Source organism: Felis catus, chromosome F1 (assembly GCF_018350175.1).
Source record: "Felis catus isolate Fca126 chromosome F1, F.catus_Fca126_mat1.0, whole genome shotgun sequence".
Classification (NCBI taxonomy): domain Eukaryota; kingdom Metazoa; phylum Chordata; class Mammalia; order Carnivora; family Felidae; genus Felis; species Felis catus.
Window position 1 is genome coordinate 42,080,795 of NC_058384.1, and position 23,253 is coordinate 42,104,047.

Sequence of the window (23,253 nt, forward strand, 5' to 3'; positions counted from 1 at the left end):
TTGGTTACCAGGCACCTGCTTGGCAGGCCTGGTTGACGTGGCAATCAGAGTATTGTCATGTAAGGCAGGGATGGGACTGGGATTCTAATGTGCCTTCTCACTATGAAAGGAGATTAAAAGCCCAAGAGTGAGGAGCCACCGGACTGCTCTGACCTGGACTGGCTGAGGCTCCCACACCAAGCTGGTAGCTGGCAGAACAAGCCTAAGAGGAAATAAAAGGTGCCTGCAGTCCCATCCGCTTTATTGTCAAACGTATGCTTTCTTAGTAGCAGCACTGTATCCTTTACCCAAGTTTGGTAAAATGTTGCCATCGAAGGAAGTTCTGTTGAGCCACCAACCCAGAGGGGATCTTGGGCTCCTACTGTATCAAGAGTAATGGATTTAGATATATTTGCACACAAAAACGTTAGAATATATGCTGAATTAGTGAGAGATGATTTCGCAGGAATGAAATTAATGTTGAGTTAAACGTTCTACAGTTCTGTGTTATTTAAAAATTTTAAAAACGACTCATATGTATTTCTTTTATAATCAGAGAAAAAAAGGTAAACACATTCAAATTGGAAAGTAAAGGATAATGTTAATAATGAAGTGGCCAGATGTTTTTCCCTTTCCATACTCCAGCCGTCATGAACTTTGTAATGAGCATGAATTATTTTTTCAATATAAAAACATAAAGAAACCCATCCAAACTCAATTTCACCTCTTCAAACAAAAATAAATGCACAGATGCTTCCACGCTGCGTGGGGCAAGTAGTTTATTTCTAAATTAAAACTATACACGGTTGAGGCGATTTATTCATGAAGCAAATTCTTTGGTAAGAATATACTGAGGGCCTACTGTCTATAGACACAGTTCTCGCGGCTTTCGCGCTTATTACCTCACTGAATTAAAAATGAAAAGAAAAACTTTTTTTTTTAAACCAAAGACGGTTTCAAGAAACCCGTAAGTTCCCGAAACGCGTTCCTCGCCGGGGAAGTTACCCCGCGTCCTAGCGCCTCCCCTCTCACGTGACCCTGCGACTCAGGGAAGCCATCTTAAGCCTCGCCTCACAGAGGAAACTACATCTCCCAGAATGCTTTCTCTTTGCGTCGTGCTGGCACTTTTACTGGCCGGGTCCTAGAGCTGAGCCTGTAGCCAGGCGCCATCTTTGACGCTGGCAGTCTTGGATTTCTGCTGGTGTTGCTGCTGTGAGGACGGCGGGCGGTAGCGGCTAAGAAAGAAGAAAGACGTGGCAGCAAGCGGGAGTCGGGGACAGTGTCGGCGGTTCGGTAAAGTTTCTGTTCTCTGGTAACTAGACCCGTTTTTTGATTCCCGGTGGCTCGGGGCAGGGGAGGTGGGGGAGAGGGCGAGGGGAGTGGCCGCGGCCTCCCCTCGCCCCCGGGTTGCGGCCTAGCCCGGGAAGTCAGAGCGGGTCCTTTGGCCCCGCCGTAACGACCCCCCCCCCCTTCCCCCACCTCCGGCCCGCCGCCCTCGCCGGGGCGAGCTGGGAGCCTCGGGCTCCCGCTCACAGTTCCCGTCCACCCCACCCCCACCCGCTGCACCCCACCCCCACGGCGCCTGCTCCTTTCCCAACAACCTTCCTCCCCTCCCCCACATCCGGTGTTGGCGAAACCGTAGGAGCCCGCCGCAGCCCCGGAAAGCCGGCTTGTTCCCGACTCCCGAAGAGAGAACTGACACTAGATCGCTTTCTTCGCGACAACAGTTTCCCCAGTTTAGCGGTCCCCCACTGCCTAAATCAAACTGAGTGCCAGGAGCTGAATTTACCTACTCTCATTCCTCTCCAGGGTCCCACTACTTGGGAGACACTCTCAAACTCCACATACAGAAAGCCACCGACCTTAATCCGGTATCCTACACCCCTTCCTTACCTTAATTAACTCCCACCCCAGCCCTCCGCATCGGAGTCAAGAACAACAGGGACACTTCCGTTCTCCTTGTAGGATTGATGAAACCGTAATGAAGAACACCCCCTAAGCTCCCATAATCGGTGCGGATTCCTATGGGGAAGGCCCATGTTGTTGACATCTTGCAGGCCTTGGTTCTGGACCTTGAGAAGGAGGCTGTGGAACTAGTGATAGCGATGCTTTTTAGGGTAAATGTATGTAGGTATTGGGGGAAGGGGAGGGATCAACCGAAAAGCAATGAAAGTGGTTTGCAGCTCAGATTTCAGTTCTTGCTGCTCCCGTAGAGTTCAACTCGAGAGTTACTCCTTTACAGGCAGTAAAGCTTCCCCAGTCTAAAAATGTGGCAGAACGAAATGTGGATTAACTCTTGATACAAACAGTAAATTGAAAATGCAGCTTGTGAACCCTACAAATTTTTACTCCCAAATCCCTTTTTTTTAGCCACCCGCATTTTTAAAAATTGAATTATTGTTATTTAGAGCTGAAAGGGCTCAATTAGCGTATGCTGTTAATGACCAGTATGTGGAGTTTGCTTTATATTTCCCGGATTTGACTTTTTGGGTTGTATTGTCAAATCACAGTCCTAAATGATGAATGTTGAATGATGCACTATGTTTTTGTTTAAGTGAGGTTTCCTGAAATTAAATAATTTCAGAACTAAGGGAAATTGATGTTGCTACCATGACGCATCCTAAAAATACACATTTTAAAAGCTGAAGGCATTTCAAGCAGAGATAGTTCTTGATGAACCAGAGAGAACATGGACCTGGGATTTGGAAGACCTGGCTTCTAGCTGCTGCTAACTCTATGACTCTGGGAAGGTGGCCCTCAGTTCCTTTTTTCTATAACACGAAGAGATTGGACTGTTTGAATTCAGATTCAGAACTCAGAAGCTGGAAGGGATCATAAAGCCCTATAAGAAAGAGTTTGGGAATGTTCTCCATTGCTGTCACTTTTCTTCCAAAAATAACCTGGCTTGGAAGTCATTGTTCCAAAGAGAATTTGATTCCCCATAGAAATTGGAGACAAGGTAATGCGATTAGAGAGGAACAGCTGTATTTCTGCTTGAGTGATAAACCCACTAAGAGATTCTGGTACGAATTTTGGAGACATAAAGAGAATGAGTGTATGTACCTTAAGCGCACCAGTTTCCTCGCTCTCTCCTGGCCGAAGATGCAGCACTTTTAGCGGTGCTGGGATTCTGGGATGTGTTCCTATTAATTCTAACACAGATGAAGATGATGTAGTAGAGGGGAAGATGGTGGCCGAAGGAATGGATAAGGAGGCAAAATTGCCTGCTAAAAAGAAAAGGAAGAAGGGTTTACGGATCAAGGGGAAAAGGCGAAGAAAAAAACTGCTCCTTGCAAAAAAGTTTAGTAAGGATTTGGCATCTGGGAGGCCTGTTGCAGATGCGCCTGCTTTATTAGCTTCCAGTGCCCATGAGCAGGATGAAGAAAGTCTTTTCGAGAGCAATATAGAGAAACAGATCTACCTACCCAGCACCAGAGCCAAGACCTCCATCGTGTGGCACTTCTTTCACGTTGACCCCCAGTATACCTGGCGAGCTATTTGTAACCTTTGTGAAAAAAGCGTCAGCAGGGGTAAACCAGGCAGCCATCTGGGGACATCTACTCTACAACGACATCTGCAGGCAAGGCATTCACCTCACTGGACCAGGGCCAACAAATTTGGAGTCACTAGTGGGGAGGAGGATTTTCCTTTGGATGTGCCTTTATCTCCCTCTTCTGCTGGAAGCAGTGGAAGCTTTGAATATATCTCTACTGATCCATTAGATGAAAACAGAATGGGTAAGAAACGTGATAAATCGGTATCTGATGCCCTGAGGGCAGAAAGAGGGAGATTTCTCATCAAAAGTAACATTGTCAAGCATGCCTTAATTCCCGGGACAAGAGCCAAGACATCTGCGGTTTGGAATTTTTTTTATACTGATCCTCAGCACATCTCAAGAGCTGTGTGTAATATATGTAAACGGAGCGTGAGCCGGGGTAGGCCAGGTTCTCACTTGGGAACGTCAACGCTTCAACGACACTTGCAGGCCACACATCCCATCCATTGGGCCGTTGCCAACAAAGACAGCGGTGCGGTTGGGAATGGATTAGATGAGACTGAGACTGAGAGAAATGATCTCTTAAGCGATCCTCTGCATGGAGAGAAGTCTACAGGCAGCCACAGTTTAACAGCCGAGGACCTTAGTGACTCTGATTCAGACGAACCTCCTGTATTAGAGGTGGAAAATAGTAGAAGATCTGAGAGTCCTAATCCTGTTGCAGAGCAAGACACTCTGACCCACGCACAGGAGAGAGAGACAACATATTCCGAAAATTCAGTCTCAAGTCAAATAAGTCAGGCAATTATTCAGATGATTGTGGAGGATATGCATCCTTACAACTACTTTTCAACCCCAGCCTTTCAGAGGTTCATGCAGATTGTGGCCCCCGACTATAGATTACCATCTGAGACTTACTTTTTCACGAAGGCTGTACCTCAATTGTATGATTGGGTCAGAGAAAAAATTTTCTTAACTTTGGAGAATGTTCAAAGCCAAAAGATCCACTTGACTGTGGACATCTGGACCCACGACCCATCCACGGACTATTTCATTGTGACTGTACACTGGGTCTCTTTGGAAACTGCACCTTCTAGTAATGGCAGGACCCCCAATTTTAGAAAGTGGGCAGTACTTTGTGTGACAGGTTTGGCCAAAGACTGTTTGATAACCAACATTTTACAAGAACTAAATGACCAGATTGGTCTGTGGCTTTCTCCTAATTTCCTCATTCCTAGCTTCATTGTTTCTGACAATTCTTCTAATGTGGTACATGCAATCAAAGATGGTGGTTTTACCCATGTGCCGTGCTTCCTGCATTGTTTAAACATAGTCATTCAGGACTTCTTCTGTGAGCACAAAAGCATTGAGAATATGTTAGTAGCTGCTAGGAAAACCTGTCATCATTTTAGTCATTCAGTCAAAGCCCGTCAGATACTGCAAGAGTTCCAAAACGATCACCAACTCCCGTGGAAGAATTTGAAGCAGGATGAAACTGGCCATTGGATTTCTACCTTTTATATGTTAAAATGGCTCTTGGAGCATTGCTATTCAGTTCACCATAGCCTTGGCAGAGCCAGTGGAGTTGTGCTCACCTCCCTTCAGTGGACTCTAATGACTTACGTTTGCGATATTCTGAAACCATTTGAGGAGGCCACCCAGAAAGTGAGTGTCAGGACCACAGGATTGAATCAGGTGCTACCCCTAATCCATCATCTACTTCTTTCTCTGCAGAAACTCAGAGAAGATTTTCAAATAAGAGGTATTACTCAGGCGCTCAATCTGGTGGACAGTTTATCTCTGAAACTTGAAACTGATTCCCTCCTGAGCGCCATGCTCAAATCCAAGCCTTGTATCTTGGCTGCTTTGTTAGACCCTTGCTTTAAAAACAGTTTGGAAGACTTTTTCCCTCAAGGTGCTGATTTAGAAACTTACAAGCAGATCCTTGCAGAAGAAGTTTGCAACTATATGGAATCTTCAGAGGTCTGCCATATTGCGACTTCAGATGCTTCTGGTCCCTCAGGCATCGTAGGAGCTGATTCGTTTACCTCATCTATAAGAGAAGGCACCTCCAGTTCAGGGTCTTTTGATAGCTCAGCTGCAGATAATGTTGCCATTGGAAGCAAAAGCTTCATGTTTCCTTCTGCCATAGCAGTAGTGGATGAATACTTCAAAGAGAAGTATTCAGAGATCTCAGGAGGTGGTGACCCTTTGATTTACTGGCAGAGGAAGGTGAGCATATGGCCAGCTTTGACCCAAGTTGCCATTCAGTATCTAAGCTGCCCCATGTGTAGTTGGCAATCTGAATGTATCTTTACTGCAAATAGCCAGTTTCATCCAAAACAGATCATGAGCCTGGACTTTGACAATATAGAACAGCTGATGTTTTTGAAAATGAACTTGAAAAATGTTAACTATGATTATTCTACATTGGTTCTGAGCTGGGATCCTGGGAATGAAGTTATTCAAAGCAATGAAAAAGAAATATTACCTTAATTTCTTTTTCCTTTTTCCATTTGAAATGGGCAACTTGTTGCTATGTTACTGTATCCGAATTGCTATAGTTGTTAAACATAGTTACACTAATTATTCTTAATACACACATCTGGGGAAACCTGAAAACACAAAGAGTGCTGAAAATTCCTCAGAGGTAATAATGTTGACAAAGTGAAGATTAAAAATTTCACAGTAGTAACTCAATATAGCTGTCACTTGAAATTTTGTTTATACCAGTTAAGAGAGAAAAGGTATTTTTTAACTTAAAAAATATAGTGCAGCATTGAAAGGCTTTAGGCTATTTCTGGCTGGTAGATTGAATTGTAATTGGTTTTAAGTAAAAAAAATTTCTCCCATCACGGGAAATTTGATTTCTCTGAAACCAGTGAAATTGAAGGGAAAACATACTAAGCTGGTATTCCTCCCCGTCTCTCCCATTTTTCTGTTCCTTTAAAAACCCTCATCCATACTTACAAGTTGGCAAAAACAAAACTCACGAAATTTGGAAATTTCTAATTGCCTCCTCATACTGGTCAGCTTTACAATTTCAACTTACTGAGTGTGATAGAGTTACCCTTTATATTTAGGGATTGGATCTAAGTAAAAGGGGAACATTAGAAAACAATCGGGAAAAATTACTAAAATTACTTTTAGTCTTTGAGTTGCCTTTTTTAAGCTTTATAAAATAGTGGGAAGACAATAAAATAAAGATTGTATGGGTACTTTTTACACATACGGGCAAATGACATAATAGGTTTACAGAAATTGAGAAAGATTGAATGGGAATTGGAATAAAAGCCCCAGGAGCATACTTTTGACAAATGCAGTGTCCGTGTCCCAAAGAATGTTTCTCATTGTAAGTGATCTTAAGTGTCTTAAAATATATATGCTGAATGATCCATAATACTGTATTCTTAACTGTGAGATTGGTTTTTGGCTTTTAATCTTAGCTAAACATAAGCATTCAGTATTTTCAGGTGTTAGGAATCACTGCCTCACTGGTAAAATAAGAGAATTGATCTCAGTGACCTTTAAAGTCCCTTTCCACTCTCAAAGTATGTTTCTGTGGTTGAGTGGGAGGCCAGAGAATGATGACTTTTAGTGAAAGTCTATTACAAGTTTCAGACTGAATAACTAATGTAAGATCCCAATTTTTCCTTTTTTTCATTTTAGATTTGGGGATATTCCCTGCCCAAAAATTTCCTGGAAAATTGACTAGTATTAAGTGTGAGTAAAAGGTGTCCACTTTTTTTTAAGTTTTGATTTTAGTTTTGTCTTGGATAGTATTTGGCAAGATTTAGCCTAGAAACTATGTAGTACTTATTACATGAGAATCAAAATTGCTTTGTTACGGGGCTGGTTTCAAAATTTAGAACTCATTTCTCTGTATCAAAATTGTTCTTTTTTTGTTTTTGGGGTTTTTTTGTTTTTGTTTTTGTTTTTGTTTTTTTTTTAAATTCTTAAATGGTAAATGTACCATTGTGCAATGAAATTTCAACTCCCAAAGTTTACCCTTTTACTAACTGGAGTAAATGAATAATTACAAAGTCTTTAGTTGTAGCCATCATTTGTAAAAAAAAAAAAAAAAGAAAAAAGAAAAAAAAAATGAAACCAGGCTGCATAAGCAAGCCTTTGCAGGGCCAATATTGAATGTCATGCCAGTGACACTGGTGTTGCTGTAAAAGAAGAAAAAAAAAATCTTCCCTTGGATAGAAGCTTTCTGTATTTTGACACTCCCAGTTCAGGATGGCTATAATGCTGCTCTGCCTTCTACAGCTTGCTGCACCACTCTGTAGTTACTCGATAACTATACGTTTCTATCTTTTTTGGTTAAACACTCCCTGAAGATGATAAAGACGATAATGATGTACATACATCCGTATTAGTATTATACACATTGATACATGTGTAAGGATCTCCCTTCATGTTTACTCTGTGGGCTGGGCGAAATTTAGTGTAACATATTGGTACACATCATGATACTTTGGTATAAGAGTAAGTTCACTATTTTTATAATGAACCCAAATCTGAAGGCTTTTATAGTGTATTTTAAAAGGGAAAACTTACCCAAATGTTTTATTTCTACACATTTGTGTATATGTGTGTGTGTGTGTATAAGCCAGTTAGTATGTATGTATATGTATATTATATACATAAAACACTATATTTTTTCATACAAGTATGCTTTTATTATACAGATAATAAAGATGGGGGAAGGTTTCTGTTTTTTTCTTAATAGGTGAAGAAATCTTGAAGACCAGAAATTGGATCTTATTGAATTTTGGTGTTCTTTTTCTTTTTTCTTTTTCTTCTTTCTTTTTAAATTCTATTGTTCGGCTATGGAAGATGGATTTTTTTTTTCCCAATAATCTTTTGAATCTCAAGTTCATCTTTAAATGAACTCTCTTTTTGTTGGTTTTTTGTTTTTGTTTTTGTTTTTGAGGAGATAACTAACCCTAGCTGTCTCCAGTCTGACAAAGGTTATTCAAATGGACTTAATCTCCCAGTAGTTGGGAGATGTTTTAAAAACACCTCCTGTGTTTGAATTGTGGCTGAGAGGTTTCCTTGGCAATGTGAGGAGGAAAATTCTTTCTGCCTCATTATTATTAATTCATGGATTGAGTGTTGGTTCGACCTACAGGCGTAATAGATTGGAACTCAGTGAAGACACAGAGGTTCCTGTTGAGAGCAAGCAGCTAATGTAAGTGTGGGAATGGGGTTTTTCTTATTAAGGGAGTGAACATTTTTGTAATTTAAGGCATAATTTTCCTGGGTCAGTAAGAAATTAAAAAGCCATTGTCAAGCCATTTTTTTCTTGTAATTATTTACAAGCTTTTGGTTTGGGGATGGAAAAATTCCCCCCCCCCCTTTTTTGATAATACATGCACATTATTAAAAAAGTAAAAACAATATACCACCTAATAGTAAGAGGTGATTCCATGTCCTCTTAAAAAAGCACTGTCAGGGGCGCCTGGGTGGCTCTGTCGGTTAAGCATCCGGCTTCGGCCTGTGTCTCCCATCTCACCGTTCCAAGTTTGAGCCCCGCTGTGGGCTCTGTGCTGATGGCTCAGCTTGGGGCCTGTTTCAGATTCTGTATCTCCCTCTCTGCCCCTTCCCCACGCATGCACTGTTTCTCAAAAATAAAATAAACATTACATTTGGTTTTTGTTTTTGTTTTTGTTTTTAATAAAGCACTATCAAAGGGTGCCTGGGTGGCTCAGTCAGTTAAGCATTGGACTCTTGATTTCAGCTCAGGTCATGATCTCATGGTGAGATCAAGCCCTTCATCTGGCTCTGCACTGGGTATGGAGCCTGCTTGAGATTCTCTCTCTCTCCCCCTCCCCTTCCCCAGCTTGTGCGAGTGCTTTCTCTCTCTCTCTCTCAAAAACACCGTCTGTAGTTTATCATGACATAGTTCCATGTCCCTGCACATAGATCTGCCTCATCTGTTTTTTTAATGACGTGATAGTGTTCTTTTATATGGAAGTGCTGTAGTTTAAGATCTCTCACTGATAGACATTTGGGGCTTTGCCATTAAAAAAAATAATAACCGTCCATCCAATTAATGGCCCTGTACACACATCTGTGTAAACTCTTTCCCTAAAAACAGTTTTCAGATGTGAATTAATACAATTCTCTAAAGAGGGTGTACTAGTTTACGTGAATAAAGATGTTTTTTGAATTTGTAAAAGTTATTATTTTTTTTAATGTTTATTTATTTTTGAGACAGAGACAGAGCATGAACAGGGGAGGGTCAGAGAGAGAAGGAGGCACAGAATCTGGAACAGGCTCCATGCTCTGAGCTGTCAGCACAGAGCCCGACGCGGGGCTCAAACTCACGAAGTGTGAGAACATGACCTGAGCCGAAGTCGGCCGCCCAACCGGCTGAGCCACCCAGGCGCCCCTAAAAGTTCTTGATATATCCTTTTAACTATGGTGATGCCGGGAAAGGTTCCCCCCCACCCCTACTCGTGGCCCAACCTGAGCCTATTAAAAACATATCACTCATTTAGGGGCACCTGGCGGCTGGTTAACCGTCTGACTTCAGTTCAGGTCATGATCTCATGGTCTGTGAGTTTGAGCCCCACACTGGGCTCTATGCTGATAGTGTAGAGCCTGCTTCAGATCCTCTGTCTCTTTTCTCTGCCCTGCCCTTGCTCGCTCGGACTTTCTTTCTCTTTCAAAAGTAAATAAACATTTTTTAAAAAATACCATGCGTTTATTTTCCAGTGCTTGGTTATATTTTTTATATTAATAATGTAATCTAGAACTACCCTATGATCCAGCGATCACACTACTAGATATTTACCCAGAGAACACAAAAATAGTAGTTGAAAGGGACACATGCACCCTAATGTTCATTGCAGCATTATCTGCAATAGCCAAATTATGGAAACAGCCCAAGTGTCCATTGATTGATGAATGGATAAAGAAGATGTGGTAAATGTATACAATGGAATATTATTCAACCATAAGAAAGAATGAAATCTTGGCCATTTGCAACAACATGGATGGAGCTAGAGAGTATTATGCTGGGGAAAATTAGAGAAAGACAAATACCACGTGATTTTACTCGTGGAATTTAAGAAACAAAACAAAGGTGGGAAGAGAGACAAATCAAGAAACCGACTCTTAACTATAGAGAACAAACTGACGGGTGGGGGAATGGGTGAAATAGGTGATGGGAATTAAGGAGTGCACTTGGGATGAGCACTGGGTGATGTATGGAAGTGTTGAATCACTTTTGTATACATGAAACACTGTTCATTGACTAATTGGAACTCAAATAGGAACTTAAAAACCAAAAATGTAATCTAGGGATTATACTAATGTGGCATTGCCTCTCCGTCCCATAAACAGGGCAGCTGTCCTTTTTGCCAAGCACAGTTATCAATTTAGAATCTTTATTAGTATAGAGCTTTAATTAGCAAGCTAAAGCCTCTTAGGTCTCTTTGCTTTTATTACCCTGGAACCTTTTTGTATAAAGCAGAAGGTTTTTTTTTTGTTGTTGTTGTTTTCAAATGGGAGGGCAAAGTTTTTTAAATTTTAAATGCCACTTTTTTCATAAGTCACGTTTATCCATGGACTTGCTTGAATTCTGTGGATCTTACATTCACTTGTTTGGGAATATTACATTTAAATGTTCTATTTCACATCTGTAATAGCAATAAGTCTTGTTGTTTTTTCCTTTCTTTTTAACGTTTGTTTATTTTGAGAGAGAAAGAGCACGAGTAGGGGAGGAACAGAGAGAGAATCCAAGCAGCCTCCTTACTTTTGGAGACTTACTATCTAAAACTTCCAAGTCCCGAGATCTTGAAATGTACTTTGAAAGGACGTATCTATGGTCATAATCTTCCTTTTAAATTCTGGTGCATAGCATTTTGTCTTTCGTCATTTAGAGATTCAGATGATGTCATGTCAAGTCTGATTTTCTTTGTTGTCAGTCTGCTTTTTCCTAGAAATCTGTGTGATTTTATCTTCACTCCTTGGAATTTGACATTTTCAGCTTATCTCTGGTACAGTAGAGATATCTAAGTTTTTTTTAAGCAATCTGTACACCCAGCGTGGAGCTTGAACTCACAACCCTGAGATCAAGAGTCGCACACTTCACTGACTGAGCTAGCCGGGAGCCCCAGTAGAGATGTCTTTAAGGAAGTTTTCTGCCTGGCATTTGATGAACCCCTTTTAATTTACAGACTCGGGTTCAAAAAAAAAAAAAAACTCAAGTTTATTCAGTGTAGGGAAATTTTAACTGTATTTTATCATTAATCTCTACCAATTCCATTCTTTTTTTTTTTTTTTTTTTTAAGATCTTCCATTGTATAGAAATTTAATCTCCTGGAATTATTTCCATGTTATATACATTTTCTTGTGTTGATGTCTTTCCGCATTCTGGAAGATATCCTGACGGTGATACTGTACAATTGAGTTGTGTTTTTCATCAATGTTTATTCTGCTTCCTGTTCTTCTTTTGAAATCTCGGGGGAAGAGGCTAGAAATTTGCGTTTTCTTATTTTTTGCACTTTCTTTTGCTTCTCCTCTGTTTCATAGCAATATATTAATTTGTATCAAGCTGTGTCCTTAGCATGAAGATTTTAAAAGAATTTTTTTCCTACATTAATTCAGGAGTAGGATAGGAGAGTTACTCCTCTTGGCTTCCTTTCACTATTGAAAAGTAACCAGATTTTTCTTGGCATCATGAAAAGTTTTTTTCTTTTAAAACTTAAGAAATTTATCAGTGTGCATCTTGGTTTTAGGTCCTTGCAAAGTTGGGGTAGTGCTGATTACTGTCAAGTTTTGTTTTTTTAATCTCTGGAGATGGCTTTTGTTTTGTTTTGAGCTGTTTTCTAGAATAGCAGTTATATTCTTTTTTTTCCCCCTAGTGAAAGTTACAGAAGTTCAGTGTGTAAAACAGATATATGAAAGAACTGTTGTGTTGAAACATTAGTAAGGCAGTGCCCATCTACTCAACGTTCAGTCTCCGTGCTCTGTGCCCCTGTGAGGGAGTTTTGCAGAGCCTAACTAAAACAAACAAAAACCACTGTAATTTGCAACAATTCATGCTGTTTTGCTATTACTTCTTAAGTACCATTTTGTTTGATTGGGATGTTTTCAGGAATGAAATTGACCCCTGAACCTTTTATTTTCCTTTCGAAAATTTTTTTCTTTTGTAAAACGTTTTTATTCTTGTCTCATTAATACTTTCTCTTTTTGTATATGTATCATTGTAATTATTTGGATATCCCTTAGAGACTTGATCCCATTTGAGGTAGTGTTTTAAATTACCTTTTGGTGTACCTGCTATTACAGAATGCACTCCCCGTGTTTAGGGTCAGTGGAATCCTACTAGTGGATCAGTGAGGTGCTATGAAGGGTCCAATCCTTGTCCAATTCTGTAGTGGATCTGTGATGGGCAGGCCGGTTAGGACAGACTTAAATTTTTTATTATGTCTGTGTTGCATTGTATTAGAAAATTTAATGTTCTTATGAGCATAAAATAAAATATAATAAATAGCCACCTGTAATCCTGCCAATCACCCTGGTGGTAACTACTGTTAATAGTTAGGTCTATGTTCTTCCAAACTTCCTGTTGCTTCATCTTCACCGACATTTAGTGCTGTCAGTGTTCTGGATTTTCACCATTCTAAAAGGAATTTGCAATTCCCTAATGATGTATGATGTTGACCATTTTTTTGTGTGTTTATTTGCCATCTGTGTATCTTTGGTGAACTGTCTTTCTAGATCTTTTGCCCATTTAAAAAAAATACGTATTTTTTTTTGCGAGACAGAGCCTGTGTACTTGAGTAGGGGAGGGGCAGAGAGAGAGGGAGAGAGGATCCCAAGCAGGCTCTGTACTGTCAGCACAGAGTCTGACACGGGGTTCAATCCCACCAGCTGTGAGATCATGACATGAGCCGAAATCAGAAGTCTGACCCTTAACTGACTGAGCCACCCAGGCACCCCTTTGACACTTAACTGACTGAGCCACCCAGGCACCCCTTTGTGCCTGTTTGTAATTGGTTTGTTCATTTTCTTATTGGTGAGTTTTAAGTGCTCTTTTTATATTTTGGATACTAGTCCATTGTGAGTTATGTATTGTTGCTTTTTTTAATGTTTATTTTTTTTTTTGAGAGAGAGACACAGTGTGAGCAGGGGCTAGGGAGCAGAGAGAGAGAGAGACCGAGACACAGAATCCAAAGCAGACTCCAGGCTCCGAGCTGTCAACACAGAGCCCAGTGTGGGGCTCGAACTCATAATGAGATCATGACTTGAGGCAAAAGTCGGCCGCCTAACCAACTGAGCCACCCAGGCGCCCTTCAGTTAGTTAATGTTTTGCAAAGATTTTCTGCCAGTCACTTGTCTTCCGTTTTCTTTTCTTTTATGTTTATTTCTGAGAGTGAGAGAGACAGAACACAAGTGGCGGAGGGGGAGAGAGAGAGGGAGACACAGAATCTGAAGGAGGCTCCAGGCTTCAAGCTGTCAGCACAGAGCCTGATGAGGGGCTCGAACCCATGGATTGCAAGATCATGACTTGAGCTGAAGTCGGACACTTAACCGACTGAGCCACCCAGGCACCCCCTTGTGTCCCATTTTCTTAACGGTGTTTCCACAGAAGCCTCACCAGAAGCACCTTTAACATTCATATTTCCCGCAGCAGTTTCTTCTAGGCTTTTCTATGGCGTGCCTCCAAACTCTTCTAGTCTCTATTCATGACCCAGTTTCAAAGCTTCTTCCACATTTGTAGGTGGTTTTTCAGCCACACCCCATTTCCCAGTACTCAAATCTGTATAATGCTACATATTATCACGTCACATGGAAGTACTATAACTTTTTAAAACGACTCCAGGTTTTGAACATGTGGGGGTTTTTTTCATTATTAAAAGCAAAGTGATGGTGAACTTGATTGAATATTTACCTCGGGATAAATTCTAGAAATGAAATTGTGCATCACAGCATATGCACATTTAAAGGTTTTAGTATATGTTTAGTGGCATTCTCAATTCCTAACGTAGGTTGCTGATTTCAAGGCTGGTTTTTATTGTGGTCTGCTATTCTTGGATTAGGATTATTAGTGGGAGATATGATTGAGTTTGATTTCATTTCAAGTTGTAGATCAGTGTTTCTGAAACCTGGTCTTCTGGTGTATATGAATTTATAGAAACCCTTTGCAAATTCTGGCAGGTGCTCTTACCGTGTGTTTTTATTTCTGTAGAAGCTTTCTTGAGTACTTCACTGTGAGGGCCAGGGTATGGCAAGAGCAGAGGGTGGGGTGTTGGTAGTTTTGTGTATTTTATGGAAGGAATCCCAAGGACGACTTGCACCTTGTTATAATTAGTGTGCAACTCTGTTTTTGTCAACCATGGTTTCTTTTTTTTTTTTTTTAATTTTGCCTAATTTTTTTAAGTTTATTTTTGAGACAGAGAGAGGCCATGTGTGTGAGTGGGGAAGGGGAAGAGAGACTCCCAAGCAGGCTCCACGCCGTCAGCGTGGAGCCTGATGTGGTGCTGGATCCCACAAACTGAGGTGATGACCTGAGTTGAAATCAAAAGTTGGATGCTTAACCCACTGAGCCACCCAGGCGCCCTGGTGTGCAACTCTTTAGCCATCTTAATTCCATAAGCTAGCTCTACAGAGGTATTCAGGGGTAATTGTTTCATCAGTTATTCTAGTGAGACAGCTTTTCCCACCTACTTGTATACTTTTGAATTAAAAATGCTTGTGAAAATATTGGGACTTTTGTCAGATGAAAAAAGCCTAGTTTGTCAGATACGTAGATTTAGCAAATATCTTGTGTAAAATAACGTAAATCCCATCAATAATCTAAAATTAGATTATTGGGCTACTCGGGTGGCTCAGTTGGTTAAGAGTCCAACTTTGGCTTAGGTCATGATCTTGCAGTCTGTGAGTTCGAGTCCCCCATCGGGCTCTGAGCTGACAGCTCAGAGCCTGGAGCCTGCTTCAGATTCTATGTCTCCCTCTCTCTCTGTCCCTCCTCTCTTGTGCTCTGTTCCCCACCCCCCCAAAAATAAATAAACATTAAAAATAAAATAATAAAATGTAGATTATTTATTGAGTTAGCAATGCTTATTTTATGCTGAAGTCATGTAATGAGCACCGTAGAGAATACGAGAGAAGGGCATGGCTCTCCTTAACAAAAATTTTACATTATAAATGAGAAAGTATAATATTCACATAAGAATAAAATACTAACCAGTGCTCACTAAGCCCTGCACAGGTAAGGACATATTCATGCAATTAAAATTTGGTTTTAACAGTGTGATCTCAGTCAAGGTGATTGGGAGGAGGAAGTTGGCAGAATTGATCTGAAGTACTTTAATTCGTTGTCTCCTCATTTTAGGATTGCATTTTAAAGACGATTTCTGTGATTGAGTGGTCTTTTGGAAGATTAAACCCATTTCAAGAGGACTTGGAGCTGGTCCTCGCCTTGAGGAAGCAGTGGCTTGCTTTCAAGAAGCCACTTCTAATCTGAGGATCTACCCAGCATGCCTAATCAAGGAGAAGACTGCTATTTTTTTTTCTATTCTACATGTACCAAAGTAAGAATTGGCATCTCTAAATCAGTTCTTTCTACAGTTTCTCTAATAAAATTTGATAAGATTTACCCAGTAAACTAAGTTTTTATGTTTTGTTTTCCTCAACTGTTTATTGTCTGCTACCTGCTACCATTGTTTAAAAAGAGAATCGCGGTCCTGGGAGACTTCATCGTTCATCCTTGTTTTTTCTCCTCTCGTATGCTCTTCACTGCCCTTCACGTTCTACAAAAGTGGAAAGGTTTACAGCGCATAGGCATCACTCACTCTTCTCTTATTGATAATTAATCTGTTCGGGGCGATTTTGGAATGAGGAGCGCTTTGGCCCAGCTTGCAAACTTTGATTTTATTTACTTTGCATTAAATGAATGTGTGGGTTGTATTATACTTCTAGAAACTATCGTGGGTTGAATTTGACTTTTTTTCTTCAGATTTCCGCTGAGTCATCAAGCCATTCTTCTAAATACGCTTTTGCAGCATTTTTTGCTTTTTCTGTGTCCAGACTTCCTGTTTTTCTGCTTAATTTTTCTGCGGCTTCATTGAGATCTATCCACTTTTCTGTGCCTTTATGACTAATTCTGTAATTGTATATGTTGTTAAAAAAAACTTTTTTAAAATCATCTTGGTGCTGTGTTTAAAATGATCAGTTTTGAGCAAAGCCCTGATCACATAACAGGTTGCACAGCAGTAGTGTTCTGTTTAAGATATTACCATTGTATAAAGTATATAATGAAGCATAGAATTAAACTGAAATCCTAATCTATTAACTTTCCGATTTTCCATCAAAAGCTAGTTACACAAGTCAAGATGTATGAAACGGTTTTGAAGAACTGTAAAATGTATTTTTAAAGTGTACCACTTTAAATACTCCCACTTATCTTTTTGAACCCCATCTCTCAGCTTATGTCACTTATGTTATAAAATCAGATGAAGGATACTGTCAAGGAAATTATAAATTTGTTGACCTCAGATTGTTCTTGTCTTCCCCCTGCACTGTTTTCTACCTTGCCTGTCTCCTTACTCCTTTGTGTTTGTCTAGATGCCAGGAAACTGTTACAATGAACATTTCACGTAGGCTCTGTTTTGGTACCACAGTTCTTTTCTGTATTCTCTTTGTTTACAGGGTGACAGCTGTCCATTCCGTCACTGTGAAGCGGCACTAGGAAATGAAACTGTTTGCACATTGTGGCAAGAGGGGCGCTGTTTTCGACAGGTGTGCAGGTTTCGGCACATGGAGATTGATGTAAGGTTTCAGTTTGTACTGTAATATGTAGTCTGGTGTTGTGATGGGCCAATGCAAAATACAGGGGGGAAATGACATTTTATGTAATATGCAGGTTACTTTTTTTTTTTTTTTTTGATGAGATAGTGAAATTTCTGTCATAATGCTCACCTAATAACTTGATATTTTGGAGTATTGGTATCATTTTCTAGGAGGCAGTTTGGTAATCTGTCGAAAGTGTAAAAATTTTGTATGTGTCACTGGGGAGTATTTTTGTTTCTATGTTTATTTTAAAACCATCTCAAACTTAGAGGAAAGCTGCAAGTCAGTATAAAACGTTTTTCTGAGCCACTTGGGAGTAAACTGTCACCTCCAAATACGTTCACGAGTATTTCCTACAAACAAGAAGGACATTCTCCTACATAACCATAATACAGCCATCAAAATGAGAAAATTGGGGCACCTGGGCGGCTCAGTCAGTTAAGCATCTGACTCGATTTCAGCTCAGGTCATGATCTCGTGGTTCATGAGACTGAGCCCCGCATCAGGCTCTGTGCTGACAGCGTGGAGCCTGCTTGGGATTCTCTCTCTCTCCTTCTCTGTCTCTGCCCCTCACCTGCTCTCACATACACATGCACATGCGCTCTCTCACTCTCTCTCAAAATAAGTAGACATATGTTTTTTAAAAATGAGAAAATTAACATTGGTATATTACCTTCATTTAATCCAGAAACCCCATTCACGTTTTGCCATTGTATCAGTTACATCCATTAACGCAGAAGGAGCAAGTCCAGAATCTAGTGTTGTATGTAGTTGTCCTCGCTCTCATTCTCCCTCAGTCTAAAACAGTTGTTCAGTCGTCTTTACTTTTCATTTGCCTTGACATTTTGGTAGGTATAGGCCAGGTATTTTCTAGAATGTCCTGCAGTTTGGGTTTGTCTGGTGTTTCCTCATTACTGACTTCAAGTTATGTATCTTTGACGGGAGTATTAGTTCTTCTCATTGCATGTCATTAGTGACACAGTCCTATAGTCTTTAATTATCCCATTACTGGTGATGTTAAATTAACCCTGATCCCTTCATTAAGGTGGTACCAGATTGCTTCACTATAAAGTTTTTCTTTTTGTAACTAATACGTATTTTGTGGAGAGGTACTTTGAGACCCTGTCATTGCCCCATTTCCTACCAAACTTTCCGTTTTTTCCACTTAGTTACCTATATTTGTGTGAACTCAAGGTTTTCTCTTTTATTCAATGTGTTACAGCTCCATTACTATCATTTTTTTTTTTTATCAAGTTGACCCAGATTTGCCCTTTAAGCTGACTTTTGTGTCCTTTTGATGTTTACATCATTCTTTGAACACCTTTTTGCTTTCTAGCCTAATAAGATTTTTTATTAGGCTTATCCTGTATTTTTCCTCCTCCAGCCCTGGAATCAACCATTTCTCTAAGGAGCCCTGGATCCTATTAGTGAAGAATGCTATATGTATATAGAAATAAGATTTGGGTAGCTCCTGGAGTCTCACTGCTTCCAGGCCTGCAATGGACAGAACAGGGGAGTATATAAGTGTGTTCATATAGACACATTTACCTCATTATTTATTTTTTATGTCTGTGTATTGAATCAAGAGTTCACAAAGATGCCTTCAGTTCACCAGCACTGCAGGGTTTATTTAGTCTAGGCTCTCCTTTTCCATACTTGTAACTCTCTTTTCCAAAAGTAAGAAAGTCGCTTCCCACTGTCCTTAACATCAGCTGATTTTATCAGTCCCCTGGTTCCGTAAGCCAGTGTCATATCACAGCCTCCTCCTTCCTCTCAGGCTCTGACATCACACATGAGGCTGCTGTTCTTCCACAGGGACATCTTGCTCACCTTGTGTTGGTTCCGACAACCCTGTAACAGGCCTTGTTCCTTGCTCCACCGTGAGGACCTCATCTTCACCATGCTTGGACCCCAACATACTGCTCCTCTCCCCGCGGATGCCCTTTTCACACCTTTGGTCTCTGATATCTGTGTTGGAGAGCCCTCCTATGTGAGATGCCTACTTTCTCACCCTGTGTGTATTCGGACTCTGTAGCAGGTCCCCACTTGGGAAGAACCTACCTTCCTTACCCTGCTTGGTCATTGCCCATTCTCTGCTGGCCCTCCATAAATATACATTCCCTATCCTACCCTGGGATCCCTTCTGCACGGAAGCCTTGCTCACCCTGCTTGGGCTCCATCACTGTGCTGGCCACCCTCCCAACTCCTTCTGGGTTCTGACACCTTAGGCCAGTTCCACCTTGTCACGTGATGCCTTCCTCATTCAGTCAGGCTCCAACACCCCGCTCTGCGCCACATGCCCAGCATGAATGCCTGCCTCTCATCTCTCGGCCTCACCTAATGCCCTTGGACTACATTGTTTGAGGGGAGGTGGGGAAGGAAGGAAGACTGACCATGCACTTTATATGCCTGGGGTTACAGAGCTACTCCAGGTAGGTTCTAGATTTATGGCCTCTTAACTGCATTCTGTGCAGCCTGTCTTCCAAAGATCAGGGAATTCACTAAATAAATTCAGAGAAATACTCGGCAGCTTTTGAAAATTAATGTAGTACTGGCAAAGTATAAATTGGCACAACTCCCTAAAAGGCGTGGTGTGTCAGAGTCTCTAAGAACATCTACATTTAGAGGGCAACCTGGGTGGCTCAGTTGGTTAAGCGTCAGACTCTTGGTTTTGGCTCAGGTCGTGATCTCACAGTTTGTGGGTTCAAGCCCCACTTGTCATCCATGCTGACAGCACGGAGCCTGTTTGGAATTCTCTCTGCCTCTCTCTCTCTCCCGTCCCCTGCTCATGCTCTCTCTGTCTCTCTCAAAATAAATAAATAAACCTGAAAAAAAATTTACATTTAGATATACTCTAGAACTCATCAGGAGACTCAGCATATAGTTGTATTTCATGGCTAAGATTTATTACAGTGATGGGGAGGTACACTGATTATAAATGAAAAAAAGACACAGGCAGAGTCTGGAGGAATCCATGTGCGGTTTTCTTTTATGATCTCCCTCTCATGACGGGTCACACAGGGCACACACTTCCCTGGCAATGAAAGTGCAGCACTACGTGTGGGATGTTCCTGCCCAGGGAAACCCATTAGAAACTCAGCATCCAAGATTTTTAATGGGGCTAATCATGTAAGCACCCTCTACCTATCACATTCCAGAACTCTAGACTCCCAGAAGGATGGCAGCCTAAGACATGTTATTTGCACAGTCTAGGCACCGTGATCAATTAACTGACTAGGAACATTCCAAGAGCCAAGTTCCCACATGCCAACCAAGGGCCAACTTAGCAAGCAGGCTACCTAAGGATAGCAGTCTTTGGGCTGTATCTTGAAAAATACTGTATGCTGGGGTTTTGTTTTGTTTTGTTTTTGTGTTTTTGGCTTTGTGTCATCTGTGCTCATATGTGCAAAAGGAGATAGATGCAGAATTACTCATAATTTGTAATGATAAGATACATGAAATAACCTAACCCTCATTTAAAATAAATTTGCTACAATTAGGAGCGTCTGGGTGGCTCGGTTGGTCAAGCGTCTGGCTTCGGCTCAGGTCATGAGTCTCATGGTTTTGTGGGTTCGAGCCCTGCCTCAGGCTCTGTGCTGACAGCTCGGAGCCTGGAGCCTGCTTCGGATTCCATGTCTCCCTCTCTCTCTGCTTTTGCCCCATTTGCACTCTGTCTGTCTCTCTCTCAAAAATAAATAAAACATTAAAAAAATTTTGTTAATAAAGTAAATTGCTACATTCATACAGTGGAGTACTGGACAGCTGTTAAAATTTTTTAAAAGGGAAACTTTATTGATAAGGAAAGATTGGGATATATTGTCAGTGAAAAAGCAAGGGGGTAGAATAAGGTGCATAATATGCTACCATTTGGTAAAAAAAAAAAGAGGGAGAAGAATTTATATTTGTTTTTCATTTGCATATGTATTTTTAAAATCTCTGGGGGTATAAAAGAGAAACTTAAAACATGGGTCGTCAGGGAGTGGGGACAGAAATGGAAAGGAGCGTTTTTACTGTAACCCCCTCTACATGCAGTTGATTTTCATTATTCATGGGTTCCATGTTTGCAAATTCACCTACTTGCTAAAATTTATTTGTAACCCCCAAATCAATACTTGTGGTGTTTCATGGGCCATCTGCAGACGTGTGCAAAGCATTGAAAAACTTGAGTCACGTGACCTACACACTCCCAGCTGAGATGGAACAAGGTGACACTCTGCTGGCTTGTTTTAGTTCTCATACCATTAGCAAGTGTCCTTTTTGTGGTCTGTTTAAAGCCACGTGTTTTGCATTTTTGTCCTTTTTCTTGGTGATTTTGCTGATTAAAATGGTTCCCAAGTGTGTCGCTGAAGTGCTGTGTAGTGTTACTAAGTGCAACAAAGTTCTTAAAGTGCCTTATGTAGAAAATACCTGTATTAGATAAGCTTCATTCAGTTGTGAGGTATAGTGCCCTTGGCCTTGAGTTCTGTGTTAATGAATACACTAAAAAAGTTGTCTTTAAACACAAACACCCGTTCAACCGTGCTGTATTGATTATTTGATAAAAATGTGACCAGAAACTTGCAGGAACCTGACTAACTTAAACTCTGTATTTCCCTTAGGAGCAGTCGGGTTCACTATTAGCTAATTTAGTATTCGTAGTGACTAATTCTAACTAATAGAATCAGCTGTATGTCTTGGACCATGTGCTGTATTACCTTTTAAATATTAAAAAAAAATTCTGTAGGAGAATGTTACTAGGGAGGATCTGTTGCTAAGTGAGAAGTGGGTACACTTATATGGAATACTTTTAAGTTTTTAAGTATACATGTAGACATTTATAATTTTTCTTCTTCTTTTTTATTTTTAAATAATAAACTCTAGACCCAACATGGGGCTTGAACTCATGACCCCAGAATCCAGAGTTGCTCTACCAACTAAGTCAGCCAGGCACACCTTTAGTTATAGATACAGATATAGATATATATTTGGAGAGCGAATTCTGTATTTCTTTTTGGGTAATAGCATAGCAAGCATTTATTACCATTTTCCAAGTGATTTTCATTGTGTATTACTTTTCACTTAGAAACAAAATCCAGTGGGGTGCTTGGGTGGCTTAGTTGGTTAAACATCCAACTCTTGGTTTCAGCTCAGTTCTTGATCTCGAGGTTCATGTGTTCGATCCCCACATTGGGCTCTGTGCTGACAGCTCAGAGCCTGGAGCCTTCTTCACATTCTGTGTCTCCCTTTCTCTCTATCCCTCTCCGGCTTGTGTGTTCTCTCTCTCTCAAAGATAAATAAACTTTAAAAAAAAATTTTTTTTTTAACATGTTATTTTATTTTTTAAGAGACAGAGAAGGACAGAGCACGAGCAGGGGAGGGGCAGAGAGAGAGGGAGACACAGAATCGAAAACAGGCTCCAGGCTCTGAGCTGTCAGCAGAGAGCCCGCCGCGGGGCTTGAACTCACGAACTACGAGATTATGACCTGAGCCAAAGTCAGACACTTAACCGACTGAGCCACCCAGGCGCCCCATAAATAAACATTTTTAAAAAAAGAAACAGGGGCGCCTGGGTGACGCAGTCGGTTAAGCGTCCGACTTCAGCCAGGTCACGATCTCGCGGTCCGTGAGTTCAAGCCCCACGTCAGGCTCTGGGCTGATGGCTCGGAGCCTGGAGCCTGTTTCCGATTTTGTGTCTCCCTCTCTCTCTGCTCCTCCCTCGTTCATGCTTTGTCTCTCTCTGTCCCAAAAATAAATAAAAACGTTGAAAAAAAAATTAAAAAAAAAAAAAAAAGAAAATCCAGTAAGTGTGTTAAACAGAGCAAGTAAATGTCATGTGACTATATACATGTGTCATGTATATAGAGGATATCATTACAGAAGTCATCCAGTAATTTGAAAACTGCCTCCAGGAAAGAAGTAAAAACTTAAGCAAAGACAGACCCAGGAGCATTAGGTTCTGCCTTAAGGAAGGAGTAATTGAATAATTG

At 40.7% G+C, this 23,253-nt stretch overlaps 1 protein-coding gene across 20 annotated transcripts in view; it reads left to right on the forward strand.

The window, feature by feature from the left end:
• The first annotated feature begins 431 nt into the window (after window positions 1–431).
• The window catches only part of ZC3H11A (zinc finger CCCH-type containing 11A), a 44,708-nt gene continuing 21,886 nt past the window's right edge, over window positions 432–23,253 (forward strand). The window contains exons 1-6 of one of the 20 annotated variants that reach the window (XM_045048925.1): window positions 1,128–1,272; window positions 1,789–1,850; window positions 7,145–7,198; window positions 8,613–8,672; window positions 15,831–16,029; window positions 17,147–17,266. In XM_045048925.1, coding sequence (XP_044904860.1) covers window positions 15,976–16,029; window positions 17,147–17,266 — 174 coding nt within the window. In that variant the 5' untranslated portion in view covers window positions 1,128–1,272; window positions 1,789–1,850; window positions 7,145–7,198; window positions 8,613–8,672; window positions 15,831–15,975. The other 19 variants (XM_045048924.1, XM_019822038.3, XM_006942890.5 and 16 more) reach the window with 19 other exon arrangements.